The sequence below is a fragment of the Lactuca saligna genome, chromosome 8, assembly GCF_052625555.1.
Source record: "Lactuca saligna cultivar CGN05327 chromosome 8, ASM5262555v1, whole genome shotgun sequence".
In the NCBI taxonomy this organism is placed as follows: Eukaryota; Viridiplantae; Streptophyta; class Magnoliopsida; order Asterales; family Asteraceae; genus Lactuca; species Lactuca saligna.
The window spans coordinates 256116000-256137924 of record NC_136424.1 but is presented as its reverse complement, the minus strand read 5'-3'; the positions used below and the strand labels follow the sequence as shown (position 1 = coordinate 256137924).

Sequence of the window (21925 nt, the reverse complement as noted above, 5' to 3'; positions counted from 1 at the left end):
AATTCTAGCATTCAAGTGATCATATTAACATAAGAATAGATTTATAATGTTACCTTGATTGTTATGTAGCAATAACAATCCCAAATCTCCTTGAATTGACTTTGGAAGGCTTAGAGTCACAAGTGTCACTCCTCTAATGGCTTACAAACACCAAGAGCAAATGGAGAAGATATGAGGAGAGAGAGGAGGTATTGAATTCGTCCCTAAGAAGCCTTGGGAAGGTCTTACACGAATTCATGAGCCAAGGGGGTTTATATAGGTGTACAGATAGGGTTTCAGTCATTATCCTTATCTAGTTGCTTGCTTACCAAGCAACCCATAAGATAATCCTTGAATCCTTATCATAGTCAAAATTTTAAGGCATTATCACCTTAAATTCGTCCATCCTATACTTAGGATAATCCTTACCTTATTTTGTAACTATCACATAATTACAATTCAGCCCCTCTAGTTTAATTAATTACACTTGATCACAAAATTAATTCCTAATTAATTATTGATAAATCATAATAACCACTCTCTCTATTTATTTCTCCAATCAAGTTGGTTTGGTGAAGGCAACCCAAAAGGACCATGCACCATCGGGTCAAGTACATACCAAAATAGTTATGGACTTAGACACTAATCCAATAGTCTCCCACTTGGATAAGTCTAATAACTATTATGCGTATGACTTCAGATCCTGATCTGCAATCGTAGCTTTCCAAAGCTGCTGTCAACTCTGATCCTATCAGATACGCGTGTCCTTAGATGACTGACTAATTGAACAAATCAAATTAGCCCTAGCCCGGCCAAGCATTTATGTTTTTTATCACTAAACCATCGAAGGGCCCAAAGATATCGCTTTTATCCTACTTTGGATAAAAGGAACGGATAAACTTTGATACAATGCTTGCTTGCACTCACTCACTGAATCACACACAACAATATGTTTTATAACACCAAGTTACTAGTGCGTTTTCATATTATCAATGTGCAACCGATTTGCAAGATACAACTCACACATCTCGGTTTCAAGAATATAAGATGTTATCGTCTCACTAATCACTCGTGATACAATTCATGGAGTGATCCAAATGAGCGTGGGTTTAATCTAATGCTCAAATTCATATTCATAAGCACTCATGAACGTTGAAGCAAACATTTGCTTATGTCTAATACTCTTTTAGACAATCCACACACCAATTCACGACAGTCTTCATTCATATCTACTTCCAACATATGAACGACTGTGGCCCGTTCGAATAATTTTATTGTTCTTAACCAATTAAACTATTCAGTAAGTCAAAACATGCAAAGTGAAACACAAGAATAGTACTAATCCCATGTGGCCTCAACCCTTTGAGTATAAATAAAACTCCTTTTATTTATCACCATATCGATTACTCATTATTTGTCGTTTCGGGTAATCAACTTCCTACTTGAATTAGAACACTGATCCCATGCTCCTAGCATCCACACAATGTTCACCTATGGTTCTTAATTTGTGAAATAGATCACATTGAACACATTTCCAATCATTCTCATTTCACAACTCCAAATCCTTTTCCATAAGTGAAAGAATATCAAATTCTTGCTACTTATAGAATATGCTAGATTCTAACATTCTATGCAACAATCCTTTCGTAATATCATTGCACCAAAGTCACAATAATGTCAATATGGTCCATCCAATACCATGCTTCCAACTACTCACAAGCAACCAATCATCGTCGAACTTTGGATTGTCCTTTGATAGTTGTTTAATTATTTTACTCAAAACCAATTCTAGTCCCTTTTTCCTCTAAATGTGCTAGACATTTGGAAAATTTAGAATGGTCAAACATTAAAGCATTTGCAAATCGATCCTATACCTGAAGCGTATGGGACACGATGCATAATGTTTTATTTGCTATGTTCTCAAAATTCGAATTGTGAAGAGCAATGCCGTAATCATAATCGAAATTTTAAGAACACACTATGTACCTTTGACTAAATTTATCAACATTTCTCAACCTAATCCTTTAGATTTGAAATGAAGCATAATATTCTCTCCCTTAATTATAGCAAAACAACTTTACAACCCTTACGACTTTGCAAGGTATAACTCTTGTTTTCTATAATTAATATTGCCAACTTGCAAAACTTTCCATAATAATCATACAATCATAACTTTTATGCTCCCACTATCGTGATGATTACTATAAAACACAACACTTATGCTCCCACTAGATTCGACATGTATTCAAAACATCTTAACTTCCAGAAAAACAATACCTATTGAATTTCTTAAGTCCATGTTTCTAATACTTAATGCTTTGATAATCTTTTATCAAGTCCTCTTAAGCTTATACACCTTTGCCTTAGATGGTTCATATGTGTGTCTAAACAATTAAGACTAATTGCCAAACCTCACAATTCAAATTATGGAAAGGATACAGTAACCATAATCGAATTCGAGAATGCAATTTTACAATCACTATCTTCTTAAAATCTTTCTTAGTGAAAGCATTTCCTCACAATCATTTTCATGAAGAAGGAAATCTTATGACACTTAGATTTTAATGGTGTATATGTTCCTATCCATGTGAATTTGTTAAAACCAAAGTTTACGACAAATTCAAACTCATATGGACCGAACTTTCTTAATCTTGATTTCTTGCCTTATGGTAGCACAGCTGCCCACCACGTCTTCCAAGTAGTTAAGCAGCTCACCTTTTCCTATCAATGTACCTTTCATTGATCAAGGTGCCTTGCCTTTTACGCGTTCAAAATGAGAACTCATAGAACTCACATGGATTATTAACTCAATTGGAAACAGCACAGAAACAAAATAATGTCAACACGATAGGTTGTAAACCTCAACTCGTGTGCTATTGATGATCGATAAGGTTTATTTGATTTGTTCTTGAAACCTTTCAAGACCCTTAAGGCTCCCACTGACTCCTTAACATATAAGATTCTCTTGTCAATAACCATTTCTTGACAAAACAAATATTCAAGAGTTAGTGTAGCTATTATCAAAACACTTCATAAATTGGTCCTAGTTGGCCTTTGTCTTATCCAACACATCACAACTTTCCACATTTGATGAATGTTATAAACCTTCTTAATACTTGTCACTTATTGCCACAATCTTAACTTTAAGACTTGTTATTGGAACGAAGTATGATTGACTTTTTGATTTAACCATTTCTTCAATTCTTGATTCCTCTTCTTAGACATACAATTGTACTAAGACTCACTTAGAGGATCAATTGAGATATGGTTCTTAATCATTAAGACCTATCATAAAGCATAAAATGTACTCTCCCTTTTTCTTAGAATGGGGAAACTTTTATCTTTCTGCCTACATGATTCTTCTTATTCGTTTTGCTATTGATTTAAACCTTTTTAATCAATTCCAAATTACACTTAATCTTATAAGTATAATCATATTTACTAAAGCTTTAGTAAATCATGACGAATATCTTTGTTATTCTTGTGGTGGACTTTGATCAACACACAACTTTGTGTGCTCGATCTCCTAGTCCTTTCACTTGACACTTTGTCAACGAATTAGTCTAATTTCAAAATATGAAATTTCTCATTCATCATGCAACCAAGTTGCGTGATTCCAAATTTCTGTCCAATTGAAATTTGGGTGATGAGAAACTCTCCCTATTTGGTAAATTCTCGACATTTCCATAAATAAGAATCATATCCATTCGTTGTAGAAATATGCAAACATCAATTTTCATAACGATTTCATTGCAAGGAAATAAACAAATAAATAAATAAGTCAAACAAAAATTTATTTTATTTATATAAAAGCAGCGGAAAACATTTGTCCTTACAATGCAAAATCCATTGAAAACTATGTATTTCAAAAGAAAATTTCTAACAACTCTATCATAACTATCTAAGCTCAAAATTTAATCCTCAAGTCCATGCGATCAAGATCCATTTCTTGTGATTAGATTCATCTTGCTCTTTCACCAAGCTTCCTTTCTTTTCACCGATCCTACAAAACATTCAAATGCAATCTTATCACATCATGTATTTTGAATCAATGAATAGGAACTTAACGAAGCTAGATAGTGAATTTTACCTGAAGCGCAGTCATACTCTTTGACTCTCCCATCTTTGGAATTTTCAGGCTCTTCGGGCAGACTTCTATCCAACGCCCTTTCTCTTGGCAGCAAACGCATGTCGCTTCTCTTAGAACGTCCTCGGAAGCATGGTCGGTTGACTTTCCCAACAAACATGCTCCATTGCTTCGCCAAATCATTTCTGATTCAGCAGCCATGAGCATGTAAGTTAGGTCAGTGAGGTTGTCGTCGTGATCCATCATATAATACTTTCTTTTGAACTCATTATATGATTCAGGGAGTGATTGCAGAACCCAGTTCACAGCCAACTCATCGGGAAATGACACACCCAACATAATCAACCTATCAATGTGTGATTTCATTCCTAGAACGTGGGCACACACGGGCTTACCATCTTCATGTTTCATTTCCAATAGGGATTTAGTGATATTGAACCTTTCAATTCTTCGATCTTGTGGGTTAGGGAGAACAATTGGAGGAGGTGGAGGAAGTGAAGCATGATTTTGTATTCCTCGATCGAATCGTGGAATACCATCTTCATGTGGAATGCTTGTTCCACGGAAATTGGGAAGACCATGGTTGTCGAACTTTGACATCTATAGAACGGGAGAAAACAAATTCAAGTTAGTTGATCGATTAAGTCCTTAGTAAATCACCCAAATGAGATACTAAGGCTAGGACCCAACACAATATGCTACAACCTAGAAAAGGGATACCGTAATCTAGTTGCAGAATATTTGAAGGTAAGTGAATGACGATTCACTAATTTCCACCATGAAAAACGAAAAAAAATAAGTTTTAAATCTATGAAAACTCCTACAACCTTTGAGATTCACTGAACATTTCAATGGCATGTTTAACTCTCGATATGCCCCTATAATTTGTGACTGGGATGCCGAGCATCACAAAGCGGGTGTGAATAACCATGGAAATTTACATGGTGCCCTCATATGTTACAATCACCTATTCGATGTGTCGGTAAACCACACACGCTCCACCGAACTATGACAAACATTGAGTCACCCTTTGCTACCTTTGCTTAGAACCATTTAGTGTGCCGGTAAACCACACACGCTCCATTAACGTCTTCGCAAGGGCACAAAGTGTAATTTCATGGAATTGCATCAATTCACTTTTCCCTAAGTAACTATGATTGGGAATTTGTAAAATATTTGGTTACTTTGTATTTCATTATACTTATAATGGAAGGTTTCGTCCTATCCTACCCTTTCGGCTAACGACCCTCCACTAGTCAAGAGTGCGGTGGGTAAGAGTGGATACCCATTCAATCGCCATTTTATAGGCAATTTCCTTAAACACCCCTTATAGACCAGCTTCGTGAATGAGGCCTACTAACGGTAAGACTGACTTTTACTCATATATATAATGTTAGACTTTTAATGTTATATATAGTATATGGTGTATTTTACACTTTTAAAATACTATGTGGTTAACTTTAACAATTACACTTTTAATTCAATTAAATGGTTAACCTAAACTTTTATGGATTTATTAATCTTCTTTTAATTATACACCTTAATTAATTAATAAAACCATAAGGGTGTGATTGAACTTTTCAAAACATTGCTAGAGTTTTAGAATTTAACATTCCTAATTAAACTTTTAATCAACTTTTAAATTCCAAAACTTGAGGGCAAGTTTTGAAACATTTCAAAACATTAGGGTTTAGAATTTAAATATACATCAAAATTAAACAATTAATCAAAATTTAAATTCCAAAAGTTGAGGGCAAGTTTTGAAACCTTTTTCAAAACATTAGGGTTTCAACTATTTAAATTTCAAAACAACAAAACTTATGGGTTCAAATTTAAACTATAAAACCCAAAGGGCAAAATATGAAACTTTTCATAAAAACAAGGATCAAATAAAAAATAATTCAAATTAACATTTAATCACATAATTATCCATATTTGATTTATTTAATGATTTCTTGCAAAACAATTTATCAATTTACTCAAAATAATTAAGCAATTATCATATAAGGAAACAATTATCTTATTAATTGATAAATATCTTCAATTAGATCAAAATTATAGTCAAATATATCAAATAATCGGATTAATATTGATCTAACATGATAAGGTAACTATCCATAACTAAAAACAGCAAGAAAACCCGAGATTCCCTCCTTCTGACGAGCTGACTCGTCGAGTCAGGCTTCGACTCGTCGAGTCTGCATGGACTCGGCGAGTTCAGCTATGGACTCGGCGAGTCCAGCCTCCAAAACACCAAAAAACGATTTTTCCAGTTATACAATGCATCAATACAATTGAAACCAAGCTAGGCTCTAACACCACTGATGGGTTTTGGTCATAAGACATCTTATGTGCTCATACAAACCCTAATGCTTGGATCTAGGTTTCTATATTGTACTTGCAAGTTATCCAAGACTATAAACCCTAATTCTAGCATTCAAGTGATTATATTAACATAAGAATAGGTTTATAATGTTACCTTGATTGTTATGTAGCAATAACAATCCCAAATCTCCTTGAATTGACTTTGGAAGGCTTAGAGTCACAAGTGTCACTCCTCTAATGGCTTACAAACACCAATAGCAAATGGAGAAGATATGAGGAGAGAGAGGAGGTATTGAATTCGTCCCTAAGAAGCCTTGGGAAGGTCTTACACGAATTCATGAGCCAAGGGGGTTTATATAGGTGTACAGATAGGGTTTCAGTCATTATCCTTATCTAGTTGCTTGCTTACCAAGCAACCCATAAGATAATCCTTGAATCCTTATCATAGTCGAATTCTAAGGCATTATCACCTTAAATTCGTCCATCCGATACTTAGGATAATCCTTACCTTATTTTGTAACTATCAGATATTTACAATTCAGCCCCTCTAGTTTAATTAATTACACTTGATCACAAAACTAATTCCTAATTAATTATTGACCAATATTAATTAAACAAATATGATTTCTCCTTTAATATATTATTCTTACGACATATTAATAAATCATAATAACCTCTCTCTCTATTTATTTCTCCTATCAAGTTGCTTTGGTGAAGGCAACCCAAAAGGACCATGCACCATCGGGTCAAGTACATACCAAAATAGTTATGGACTTAGACACTAATTCAACAAAATGTTATCCAAAATCTAATCCAACTGGATACTTGGTAATGCATTTCTCATTTATGTATCCAATACTACGATTCCACAAATACATTTCACCCAAACATTTGGATGTATTTGAATAAGTACTTATTATGGTCAATCTGAAAGATCCATTAGTTGAACTAACATCAATAGATATTCACAATAATACACCTTATTCAAATGTTTGAATCAATTTTGAACCATTTCTACTATATTAGTTTCATAGATTTCATGACTTTCTTTTAACATGTTAGAATGCTCCACATTTAAATAAGTCAAAACTATCTCATGAATCATAGTATAAACAATTTCAATTATAATACCATAGACTAAACATTTTAAAAAGAGTTGTCTTTTGATCCTATGAATGTAGCAAGGGCTTGGCATTCATGATCAAATTATCTTCTCCATGTTTTAGTCTTCTTACTTCATTTTAGTGACTGCACATTCTTGCAAATGACAACACTAATCCATAGCAACACACTCAAGGTTTAGAAGTAATGTTTTGATGGCATTATAAATCCATATATTTGTTTGAATGAAAAACATGGAAGAACTAGTTATCTTTTGATCCAGTGGAAATTAGCACGGGTTCGTGATCCATGATCAAATTTAACTTCTTCATGTTCCAGTCTTTTCACCTCAAATATATATTTGGGCAAGTTTGATTTCTTAGTCCTTTACTTGTTATAGAAACAAGCAGCTATCATAACATGTCTTAGAATAAGCATTCCTTTGTCCTAGGTATTAGGGCCTCGATTAGGTATACCTACACTAATAGCCTTTTAAACCGTGGGCAATTGGCTTTCTTCTTCTTGACAATTCTACTCATGATAGTAAAATATGCGAGTGTTTTGAAGTATGAGTTTCTATAATTGGCCATGCTAGTTCCAAAAGGAAACCTCAACATGCTACACAACTCCTTAATGGACATTCCAAGTTGTTCATATCAAAAATGAGAATGAAATGATCATATGTACATGTTAGCTAGTCGAATAACCATAGTCAACTCCTAACTTAAGGAAATTCCATTTTACTTCAATGTGTCAATTTACAATGTACATTTGATAATTGCTCTTTCTAACAATTTAGAATGCAATGTATGAAGTAATCTAGGAAGAGCTTTAATAAAGTCATGATCGTTCCTTTCATTTATGAGAACTATTCCCAAACTACGAAATTGACAAGATTGATCATCCTCATAGCTAATCCTTTCAAAGGTTTTATAGCAGTAGATTTTAGTGGATAAGGTTTTCGACATAATTCAATAAAATTCCATTATAGTTTGTTTTACTTATCCTTAGAAAATAAGCACCCTAAATTATTTTAGAAGGCTATGATCCATATTTGGCTTCATGATGTGTAAAGGGATGTCGTAAGCACACCATAAAGTTATTTAGCTAGGTAAAGCCCTTTGCCAATTTCGATCACCACGAAATTCCTAGATCCTTGAGATTCATTGACTATCAATGGCACGTTAATCTCGGATTATGTTCATCTCAAATTCAACGACGGGGTCGTCGCGGATCACTGAACAGATGGTGAATCGACCATACAAAATCTCATGATCCCCGGCTCAAGTTACGCTTGAGATTCACGACTTCCACATCATTCTCTACCTATACTCTCAAATTAACGTGCCGGTTAACCACACGATCTCCATCAACAAGTTATAAAGAGAATGTGCACCTTGTATGGATAACATAAGATTCACAATAAATAGATTGAGAATTAACCTTGCAAAATTGCATGGCCCTCGGCTCAAGTTACACTTGAGATTCACGAGTTCCATATCATTCTCGAGTATTCCTTATATTGATGTGCCGGTTAACCACACGGGCTCCATCAACAGAATATAAAGAGAATGTGCAATTTTCATTGATAATATAAACTCACATTCTATTAATAAAATGGGAATTTGTTTTATACTTGTGTTTAGAATACTTTTAGATTGACCCTTATCACTATCAAACCCTTTCGGTAACTCCATTCTCAAAATGTAATGGGGTGGTAAGGGTGGTAAGCGTGAAGCATATTAAAAACCGACCTCATTAGGAATCAAAAAGCCCCCCCTTAAACCCCTACATTAGAATGGGTGAGCCTAGTCACAGTAAGACTAACAATGTCAATATTTAAACACGCGAGGGCACATGTTGTACCTTTCTTATACATATAGTAGACATAATTCTAATATATATAAATACAAGGGGTAAATTTAAAACTCTTTAAATTTAGTTGTCTGTTATTAATTCTAATTAATTGCGAGGACGCAATGTAACAATTAATAAATCATAAGGGTGTAATATTCAAATTTATAAATCTCTATTATAAATAATATTAAATATTTAAATTCACTATTAATAATAAATAAATATTCATATTCAAATAAACATATTTAAATAATATATATCAATTATCAAATAAATATTCAAATTCAAATAAACACATTTAAATAATATTTATCAATTTTTTCAGATTCAAAAACAATTTAAATTTTGGTATTTATCTATTTTTATCAAAGCTACATATTCGAAAAATGGCAAAAAATCCGAAACCCTAAATTCTGTTGAGCTCATGTTGTGAACTCCTAGTTCACGTCGTGAGTTGCGACTAAGGTTTTAACACATTACGAATTTTTCAATTATTCTTCTTCCATTCAGCTTCAAACAAGTTTTTACAGAAAACATGGATCTAGGGTCAAAGTAACCATGAACCAATGGCTCTGATACCACTGTTGGGTTTTCTATGCATCAAATACACTCTAAAACTAGGCAGCGGAAAAATCGAAACAACGATATACCTAAGTATACATGCATCTTATGGATCTATGGCTTCATGCTAATTACATCAACCCTAGAAAACTAAAACATAAGTAACAAAACATACCTCTTATGATGCCCTTGATCTCCATGCTTGAGATCTTGAACCTCAATGAAGTTGCTTGGATGAAAGGATCCAAACCAGAATCCATTTAATGGTATCACACTCAATGACACCAAAGAGTATAATAAAAGTAACTAGGAGAAGGGTCAATTTCACAAGCCCAAAGGGGTTAGAAATCGTCCCTAAAAGGGGGAGGAGGAAGGGTTGGCGAATACTTCAAGCCAAGGTGCAAAGAGGAATGAAATGCCTAAGGCCTTATTTATAGCCTTGGATGCCTCCTAGATTTAGTACTCCTTCCCATGTGGGATGGAGGCCTAACCACAAAATTTCACTCCTTTCCCATGTGGGATGGAGTGATTTTCATCCAACCCTAATTCCATAAGGTTCTGGAACATTCCTGATTAACCAACTATCAATTAATGAACATTCAACCCTTTAATTAATTAAACTGTTAATTAATTCCCAAAATATATTTCCAATTAGTTTCTAATTAATTATTAACCATAATAATTAATAAACTAATTTCTCCTTTATTTATTCTACTTAATTTGGGTCTTGAGGGCAACCCAAAAGGACCATGTTATTATTAGAAATATTACCAATATTTAAAGACCTTGGACACTATTCCAACAAATACAACTTTACATAGCACACGCTTTTCATCAGAATACATGCTCAAAAATGTGAGTGAAGCTGGAGGATTCTCGACCGAAGTAAGCATGTCACAGTGTTGCATACTACTGAGCGATTGAAGCCTAGAAAGGCTTCTCACACAATTAGGCATGGAATTGATACGATTTTTATCTAAATTTAATGCCTCTAACATGGACAAGAAACTAAAGTCCATCGGAAAGGATTCCGTGTACAAATTATTATTTGTAAGTGAAAACCTTACTAAATAGCTCGGTAAAGAAATCGTGAAGAACTTTGAATCACTAGGTATAACCTCAAGAACGACGGAGGAAGAGAATTTTGTGTTCATGACAATGTTGTTAGCCTTGACCATTTTGCATTTATCCCTAATATTGATTCGAGATTCACCAAGATTGCAACCATCTAGCAATAGTGTTTTAACATTCTTTAACATGCCTATAGTAAGTTTTTCAAGCTTGTTGCAGTACCTCATATCAATGTAGACAAGTTCAACACAATTTTGAACTGATTCACAAACCTCAACCAATTCATTGCAATCTGTAGCTATTAATCTCTCAAGTGCAGGGAATTCTAAAAAGCCAACCAAACTACGAAGCTGTCCACAAAAACTTAAATTAAGAATCTTCAGTGATCCAATAAACTTTTTTTCTTTTGAACGCGATCCAATTAACTACTGAAATGGGGGTAAGTTAGAAAAGTAGAGCAGTTCATCAACTCGACATGGATGAATTATAAATGGACATAAGTTACCTTTTCCCTGTTCTCGAGTTGTGGATTGCGATCAAAATTAAGAAATGATTTGATATTGCTATACGACATGTCAAGAGCAACCATATTATCCATCGGTAAGTCTGAAGGTATATACTTTGAAGGAAACCCATGCATACACACCAATCTTAATTCTTTCGGAAAGTTTTCATAAGACCGTTGGACATTCACATAATTGAGTTGTAGCATCAACAGATTATTCATGTTACTTAATACATCTGTTTTTAACTCGAATGATCCAAGTAACATCTCTTTCTTAAGCATGCTCATGTCAAGGGTGAGGCCGAGAAGATTTCCCACACTCTAACAAGAAAAGAAATGCAAAAAGTCAAATTTAAATTTTGATATATATATATATATATATATATATATATATATATATATATATATATATATATATATATATATATATATATATATATATATAAGTTCAAACAAAATATTAAATAAATTGATGACGTGAAGACACTATTTTTATGTTTTTTTTTCTATGAATCTTGTATATACTATCTTATGTCATTATTCTGCAATGAATATATGAATAATAATGTGTTAATATACATATAATAATTGACTACAACTGAGTATATATAAATAATCATACATTAATATTTATATTAAAATTATTATAATAGTACACATATAAAATTCATAGCAAAATAATAAAATAAAAGTAGTGCTTTCATGTTTTCACTTTATTTCGTATCTTTATTTGAACCTTCATGTGTGTGTGTGTGTGTGTATATATATATATATATATATATATATGTATGTGTGTGTGTGTGTCTATATATATATATATATATATATATATATATATATATATATATATATATATATATATATATATATATATATGTATCCTTATTCTAATAAATGAATAATTTTAATCTTCTTTTGCCAAGTACCACTCTAATACAACTCCTTATTAATATTATGTCATGTGACATGTAGATATATTAGGCAATTCATTTCAAAATTCAACTTTACATTTTTTAATTATATGTTAAATTTGAAGTTATAATAATTTTAAAAATTTGATGTCTCTTAATTAATAATTTATTTAAAATGAATTATTTAAAATAATTGATTAATAATTATAAATTTTTATTATAGAAATTTAATTAATTTTATAACCTTGGTTCACACGAGTTATATATATATATATATATATATATATATATATATATATATATATATATATATATATATATATATATACACACACACATACAATAAACAATACTTCGAACATGCATAGTACTAACAAGTATACAAGGCCTCTTACCTTTTTTTGCTTCAACACTCTAAAAGACTCCTCATGACACCATAATCGACTTCCCTTCCATAGCTTGTCAGGTGATTCTTTAGCTTGTCAGGTGATTCTTGATGATTCTTGATGCACTACAAATCTACCCATCTCTTGAATCAACCGATGCATGATCAATGTGTTATTTTGTCCGATACTAAGAAGGCATTTCTCATTGAGATTCATTATCCCATATCTTGTTTTTATGTCACATGCCTTTAATATTGTTTCGGTAAAACTCTTGAATCTACCGATGCATCATCTCATTAGTCATTTTCTTTTTATATACCATATATAATCTAACTTATTGAAATTGTACACAATATTTTTTATCATACCGATCATCAATATAACATATGAACAAGATCAACAAGTTGAATGGTATATCGTGTACATAAAAGAATAAGTAAATATGAATAAAATTAGAAGTTCATTAGCCTTGAGTTATTTTCCTTTTTTTTTTTTTTTCAATAATCCCATGTAAATGGAAAGTAGTTTTGTAGTATTTCACCAAACAAACCAAATAAATGTTCTTATATAATTTTAATATAACGTATAAATTTAATAATCTTAATTATGTAAGTTTAGGTTTTTTCCTCCCAATTTTCGTATGCAAATTGAGTTGAATCAATTTTAAAAGGAAAGACACCTCTAATCAAAGTATCTTCTTTCATTTATGAAAAGTCACAAAATGATTTTGACATAAAAAGTCAAAATCAGCCCATTTGGTACCTTATCGGATAAGATAACGAAATCTTTAACCACCATTCCCAAACTGTCCTACAACGACACTTTCCCTCCATTTCCTTCCGATTCGCCATCACCATCACCACCGCCACTGCAGCCATAATCGGATATCCATGGCCGCCGGGGTTCAAGAGAAAGACCTAGACACAGTGCGGAGGAGAGTTGCATCCGTCACCAACCACCTCCTTCCTCCGCCACATCATTCGATTTCCCCAATTATAAGCTCCTCTAATTGCAGCGCTTCCATGAAAGATAGCTATCATCGGATTCATGGCGAAGTTCCAAGCCATATACCTGTTTGGAAAATTTCATCAGATGAGTCTGGAAAGGAGTTCACTGACATTATTTACGAGAAAGCTGAAGGAGAAGCCATTGCCAAGGTTACTAATTTATCATATCAATCTCCAATTAGATAACTTTTTCAATCAATCAAATTTTCCCATTTGTATTTCAGATAACAATAAACAGACCCGAGAGGAGAAATGCATTTCGACCACATACAGTTAAGGAACTAATTCGTGCTTTCAATGATGCAAGAGATGATAGTAACATAGGAGTCATCATTCTCACTGGAAAGGTAACTACTAACACTGTATAATGTCAAAAGCTTTGACCTTTAAAGAAGCCTATTTCCTCTGATTTTTAAAATCATAATCACATGTTATCTAAATAAAGGGTATTATATCAGTGGTTAAGTCTTGTTCAACAATTGACTGTTGCAGGGAACCAAGGCTTTTTGTAGCGGCGGTGATCAGGCACTTAGAAGTCAAGACGGTTATGCTGATTTTGAAAATTTTGGCCGACTTAACGTTCTTGATTTACAAGTAAATTTTTCATATTCAATTTTTTTTAAAGACAAAATTGCAAAAATGATCCCCTTGGTATGCATTTTTTTTGGGTTTTAGTTCAAACCATAATTTTTTATGGATTGATGGTCGTTTTGATATAGTTTCGTTGCATTTGTGGTCCCTCGGTGAACTGAAATGAACATTTTTGCAATTTTGTCTTTATTAAATTACCTGATTTTTATTTCCTCATATATATATATATATATATATATATATATATATATATATATATATATATATATATATATATATATATATATAGAGAGAGAGAGAGAGAGAGAGAGTAAATTACACGAATGGTCCCTATGGTTTAGGGTAATTTGTACGTTTGGTTCTTAACTTATTTTTTTAACTCAGAAGATTTCTACTATTTGTTTTTGTTACCAACTTGGTCTCTGTCTTATCTAAAAAGACTATTTTGCTATTGATTTTTTACTTTATTTAAATAAACACACCCTCGACCACACCCCTCTCACATTACCTTACCTACACCAACATTTTTTCATATTTAAATGATAGTGTTTTTAGGTAAGACATGGACAAAGAGCGTAACAAAAACAAACAGTAAGGACCAAACATGTAACAAAAACAAATAGTAGGGACTTTCCGAGTTAAAAAAACAAGTTAGAGACCAAACATACAAATTATCCCAAACCACAGGAACCATTCGTGCAGTTTACTCAAAAATATATGTTTTTCATAAAATTATTTGGGTTTTAATGTGAGTTTACTATAATATATCTTTATCTTTTGAAACAAAAAGTTCCATTTATTATTATTAAATAATGTTTAAAGTAAATTCAAAGCTTTTTCCTTTATTTATAAAATGGAAATATGCATAAAAGTCTTGTAAAGTGATTCGTACACAATAATTTTTTTTTCATACAAAATATTGAAGAATCGAGACTTTTCTATTAAAAAAAAGAATTAGAATTTTATCAAAATATTGAAGAATCGAGACTTTTCTATTAAAAAAAAGAATTAGAATTTTATCAAAAAAGTTTCCCAAAATAATGAGACTTTTTCTGTATATGTCCCTTTATAAAACTATATTAAATTCATATAAATCCATTCCATTCCTATGGTCTAACCCAAAATGATCTTGGAATATAATGACCATTCCATCTCCTTGCTTATTTTTTATTATTATCCTCTCTACAAATAAATAGACAATCTTGTGTTTTCAAGATTCTTTTTCTCTTATTAAAAGGTATTTCGGGTATCCGATAAATAATCAAACTCTTTCCTTAAACTTTTGTCAACTCAACCTACGCGATTTCATGAGACAAAGGGAGTACATAACTATATATTTTTGTTCTCTTGCCATATAACTTGATTCAAACAACCAAACTTTGACTTGATGTGTGTACTTAATCCCATTATAGGTGCAAATTCGGCGTCTTCCAAAGCCAGTTATAGCAATGGTAATTTTCATTGTTTCTAATTCTAATTAACCTCATTATTTTATTCACTCACATTTTAGAAGTGAAATTCTTTGTTTCTTCCAACAAGGTTGCAGGATATGCTGTTGGTGGAGGACATGTGTTGCATATGGTTTGTGATCTAACAATCGCTGCAGATAATGCTATTTTTGGTCAAACAGGGCCAAAGGTAATTGGTCAACAAACAATACACCATCCATTGAAGTTATTTTTAAATATTATTTGTCAATTAATACCACATTTTTGTGTTTGATTTGTGAATCTATAAGGTGGGAAGCTTTGATGCTGGTTATGGGAGTTCGATAATGTCACGATTGGTAAAAGCTTTTATATAAAACAAAACGAAATTCGAAAACCAAATTAGATTTTTTTTTTAAAGTTGATTTGTCTTTTGTAACAAGATTTATTTTCGTTAAACAGGTAGGCCCTAAAAAAGCTCGTGAAATGTGGTTTTTGGCACGATTCTACACTGCTCAAGAAGCAGAAAAGATGGGATTGATCAACACTGTAGTCCCTGTAAGTTCATTTTTCAGTCAAATAATCGTGAATTCATGATCTATGTGTGTGTGTGTGTGTTCATTTTTTAAAGACCCAAAAACCCTCAAGGTGAATAAACCAAGGGGTTAGAACTTCTTATTCATGGGTATAATCTAAAAAACTTACCTTAAAAAGAAACAGGTCAAATGAGTCGAATCGAAAGTCATTCAAATTTATGTGAAATATTACAACCTTATAAATTGTTTATTTAAAATATCTTGGATTGTTGGTGTAATAAATTAGTTTTGTAATCGTACATTAGTTATTAGGTTAAATGCAAGAATTAGCAACATACTTTCATTGCTTTGTTTATTGTAGCATCTTACTTTCATTTCTTCCTATTACAACATTGTACTTTATAAAATCTACCTAATTTTAGCAATGCCATTCTATAAGGAGAAAAAGTCACTTCTATAATTCGGTAATTTACCAAAATATAATGTTCTAGTAAGAAAATTATTGAAACTATAATGCTATAACTTGGTAGAGTTTTCAAAGTACATTGCCTTAATAAGAAAAAAAAGTTGAAAGTACAATGTTGTAATAGAAAAAAAAATGAGAGCAGGATGTTATCATTCACACATAAAAATATGTTGCTATTTTAATAGTTTTTGTACTAATATCACAAAATGGACTTTTTTCAAAAACGAAATCGCAAAATATTTTTAAAGAACTTTTACCCATTTTGCTACATTTATATAATTAACATAGTTCCTTTACTAATGAGAAGCTTTAAATCGTATTGTAGCTAGAAAAGCTAGAAGAGGAAACAGTTAAATGGTGTAGGGAGATCATAAGAAACAGCCCAACTGCCATTCGGGTGCTAAAATCTTCCTTAAATGCAGTCGATGATGGCCATGCTGGACTCCAGGTATTCGTACTCCATATTCATTATATTTTTATTTATTTATTTTAAATAAAAGTTTCATGTAATTTGCATTCAGGAAATAGGAGGAAATGCCACACTCATTTTCTATGGAACAGAAGAAGGCAACGAGGGAAAGACGGCTTACATGGAACGTAGGCCTGCAAACTTTTCAAAGTTTCCTCGACGACCTTAAGTTCATTGAATTTTCATGAATAATAATTGGTGTATTTATATTGTTGTATCAATTAATATTATTTTGCAAGAAATTGTAACAATAATCATTGCTTATTGAATGCGCATCAATTTTCTATAAGGGTTAAATGCAATAAATAACAATGTTCTTTCATTTCTTTGTTTGTTACAACTTCTTACTTTCATTTCTTCATGTTACAATATTGTACTTTGTAAAATTGCCAAGTAGCAGCGAAGTCATCCAAATACGAAACAAAATTAGTGTTATAAATGGGTAATTTTTGTAAAGTATAATGTCTTAATACGGAAACAAAAAAGTATAATGATATAAATGGACAGATTTTTAGGTACATTGGTTTAATAAGAAAAAAATGAAAATAAAATGTTGTGTTAGAAAGAAATGGAAGTATGATGTTATAATAAACTACACAATAAATGAAAGTATATTGGTATATCTCGTATTTAACCATTTTCTATAAGCTCTTTATTAGGTGGTCTACCATAATAATAATTGGTATGTAAAATCATGTTATTTGTTTTTTTTTTTTTTAAATCGTGAATTGACCATTATAATTCTTGTTCTTTTGCCTGTGACTACGGGTGGGAAATTGACTCCGACAAGAGTTTACTCAAGATAAGAGTTGTTGGATGTGATGTCACACCCCCGAACCAGATGGCGGAAACGTCCACGGGCTAGGGTGACTAACAATTGAAATATCATTCCGATGAATATACATGAAACATAACATATTCATCACCAAACATTACATAGTACAACTGTTGTTTACATCAGTACGTTGTTTACATTACATGATTCCAAAACATAGAATGTTTGATGGTTAGCAAATACAAAAGAAACTTTCCACACATACTGGATGATTCCTTGATCTAACGATTACCTGAGAATGCAAGTTATTTTGAAATCGGTCAACATATATAATGTTGGTGAGTTTATAAGTAGGTTTGATGTAAAATAGTTTATGCCGTTTGTAAAACCCAGAAAATTCGATATTTTCTGTCGAAAGACTATATGAATAAGAAAAATATTGTGATGATCCCATAAATGCATGTATTGTGCGATTTAAATCTTGTAAAACGAATAACCTTCATGTTTGTTCTTTGTATAATGAGTATATGTTCGAAATGAATATTATAGTTACCCCCGGATAACCCGATGTTTTCCGGTTAAAACTATCATGTTGATTTGTATTATTGAATGATCACTTGTACGTATACTATAAATAAATTCGCCCTCTCAAAGGTGAAATGAGTAACGGATCTCGATGTGAGTCGTTATAACCATACATGATAATGACTATTTCGCTTGTCTTAACATTTATGAAAATGCGGGATTTTGATCAAGATTTTTTTACCCTAAACTGGCCGAGTCTAACTGTAGCGAACAACTTAGGTGTAGGGGAGTCACCCCCGTATAGATCTATACACAAACTCTCGCTCTCCCTCCAGGAGACTCTGATTATAACTACAGAATACACCCGAACACTCGTTGGTGCTGGACGATAATTCTCACTAGATCCAAACTGATAGATTATGAATATGAATAATTTTGACCATACTTGTTTAATGTTTTTTGTGAATATGAAGAATGTCTAACAAACACAAAAAGGAACATCTATGGCCCACTAATCATGTATGTTAAAACAATCTGTCGAATATGCAACGGGCATGTTGGCCCATTGAGCATATAATTTATTTGGACAATACTAGCAATGCTAATGGACCACTAAGGCCCAATACCATTCAGTGTCATTGAGAGTCCATTAGGAGTGTAATTGATTTGGACCATACTAGGAGTGTTAATGGTTCACTAAGGCCCAATACCATTTAAAGCCATTGAGGGTCCATTAGATATGCCATTGGGCCACTGGAAGCCCAATAAGCATGTATTATTATTATTGTTTTGTGTAATATTAGTTTCGTAAGGTTTGTTTAATCGAAATGTCGTAATATTCGCCAATAGTTTTCTAACGATTTAGAAATATTTATAAAGAGTATATATATATATATATATATATATATATATATATATATATATATATATATATATATATATATATATATATATATATATATATATATATATATATATATATATATTATATATATGTTTCCACTTAAATTCATAGTTTATACAAATCTTGTATATTTTGACTCAATTATTTTAATATTAACATAATTGACTAAGAATTATTAGTTGACCGATTTAGACCCTTCTTTTGATAAAAACGATAATTTTAGTCCCTCTTTGTGAGAAATGACATATTAAGTCCTTAAACTATTTTTTTTCTTGACGTGTTTGGCCCAAATACTTATTTAAAATCATGTTTTCAGTTCAAAATTCAATTATGGCAGTTTCAGCCCCTTTTGAAAAAAAATTGCACTTATAATCCAAACTTTTCACAACTTTTACAAATTTGACCCAAAATCTAAAAACTTTGCATTTTTAGACCTTTTTGATAAATAAAACACTTTTAACCCCTGAAATGGATTTATTTACTTTTCTACCATTTTTTTAAGAAATTTACTATTTCAGTCCCTTAAATACCATAATTTTCGCAAATTTGGGCCTATGGGTCGAAAAGCCCAAAGTTTAGCCCATTAAGCCATATTTTTCATTTTTAATCCTTAGAAAAGCATAATGTTCATAAATACATCTAATTTAACTGATTTTGACTTCTTGAACCTTGTAAAAACCGCGAATGACTGTTGGATTAGTGTCTAAGCCCGTAACTATATTTGGTATATACTTAACCCGATTGTTCATGGTCCTTTTGGGTTGCCTTCACCAGTGCAACTTAACAAGGCTAATTGAGGCTAGAGAAAGGAAATTATGATATATTAATATATTATAGGAATAATATATTAAAGGAGAAATCATATTATTTAATTAATATTAGTCATAAATTAATTAGGGATTAATTTGGTGACTAAAAAAGATTAATTGAACAAAGGGGTATAAACTGTCAAAAGTGTGATAGTTAAGTTTTGGGCTAAGGAACCTTATGGATTAAAGGGATAAATGAAATCTAATGGGGATCCATCATATTTTCGTCTACAAGCCTTATTCTGGAAGGATCCATGGGTTGCTTGGTGACTAAGTTGTCCATTAGGGTTAAGGATGAAACCCTAGTAGCCTACAAATATAAAAGGGACCCCAAGGCACCTGAAATAGGCTAACCCTTGTTCCAAGAGAAACCCTAGGCTGATTTTGGTGTTATTCCTCCCCTCTCCTAAAAGCCTTCTTGCTTGTGGTGTTTGTAAGCCATTAGAGGAGTTACACTTGTGACTCTAAGCTCAAGTACAAGAAGATTCAAGGATTTTAAGCAAATCTGAAACAGGTAAACACTTGGATCTGTTCTTATGTTGTTAATTTCGAATTATACAAAGTAGATCTAGGGTTGTAAGTCTTGGATTCAAAGCATGTACAATAGAGAAACCTAGATCCAAGCATTAGGGTTTGTATGAGCACATAGGATTGTTCTTATGCATAAAACCCATCAGTGGTATTAGAGCCTTGATTGGTTTCAATTGTATGTGATGCTTTAGCTGTTTGCTTGCTGAAAATCGATTTCTGGACCTCTGTTCGAACTGAATAGGCGAGTCACTACATGGACTCGGCTAGTCGGCCCTACTCGGTGAGTTCCAATGTGTGACTCGGTGAGTCAGATAGAGGGATTTTCTGATTTTATTGTTGTTTTGCTTAAGGATAATTACCATATTCGTCTTAAACTAATAAAATACGAATTTTATTGTTTCTAAAAGATTATCCTTGCCAAAAAACAAGATAATTACCAATTAATTAGATAATAACTTCCTTGTATGATCAAAGATTAATTATTTGAATTAATTAGGTAACTTATCTTGCTAGAAATCGAATTAGGTGAAATATAGATAATCACCAAAACTAATTGTTTAATTTGTGTTATATGTTATTTGATCCTTTGTGTTTTGAAAAGTTCAAAACTTGCCCTCAAGTTTTGAAATTTAAATTATTGATTAAATGTTTAATTTTGAATTGTTTAAATTTCAAACCCTTAGAATTTTACAAATTTAAAATTCAACCCTATACTTATTTATTATAAGATTAATAACATATATGTATAAGAATATAAGCTAGTCTTATCGCTAGTAGGCCTCATTCACGAAGCTAGTCTATAAGGTGGGTTATAAGGTTGCTGCCTATAAAATGGCGCTTAATGGGTGTACACTCACACCCACCGCTTGCTTGACTAGTGTAGGGTCGTTAGCCGAACGGATAGGATATGGCACTTAATTCCTCATTGAAAGTATAATGAATAATGCAAAGTAACTAACATGTTTTACAAATTCCCAATCTTAGTTACTTTAGGGTAAAATGTGCAAATGTTGCTATTCCATGGAATCACACTTCGTACCCGTGTCATATGTTAGTGGAGCGTACGTGGCTAACCGGTACACTAATTTGGGTTTGACATTGG

General features: G+C 32.1%; 1 protein-coding gene across 1 annotated transcript; it reads left to right on the top strand.

The window, feature by feature from the left end:
* The first annotated feature begins 13541 nt into the window (after nt 1–13541).
* On the top strand, nt 13542–17601 carry ECHID (enoyl-CoA hydratase/isomerase D). The gene is made up of 9 exons (XM_078970283.1): nt 13542–13940; nt 14015–14137; nt 14283–14384; nt 15794–15832; nt 15921–16019; nt 16120–16167; nt 16271–16366; nt 17136–17258; nt 17332–17601. The coding sequence occupies exons 1-9, from the start codon at nt 13674–13676 to the stop codon at nt 17446–17448; spliced, it is 1014 nt and encodes a 337-aa protein (XP_078826409.1). The 5' UTR covers nt 13542–13673; the 3' UTR covers nt 17449–17601.
* Nucleotides 17602–21925: the final 4324 nt, after the last annotated feature.

Coding starts and splice junctions, on each gene's coding strand:
- ECHID (XM_078970283.1), top strand. CDS start 13,674: ATGGCCGCCGGGGTTCAAGAGAAAGACCTAGACACAGTGCGGAGGAGA. Junction 13,941..14,014: donor AAGGAGAAGCCATTGCCAAG/GTTACTAATTTA, acceptor TTTGTATTTCAG/ATAACAATAAACAGACCCGA. Junction 15,833..15,920: donor CAAAGCCAGTTATAGCAATG/GTAATTTTCATT, acceptor TCTTCCAACAAG/GTTGCAGGATATGCTGTTGG.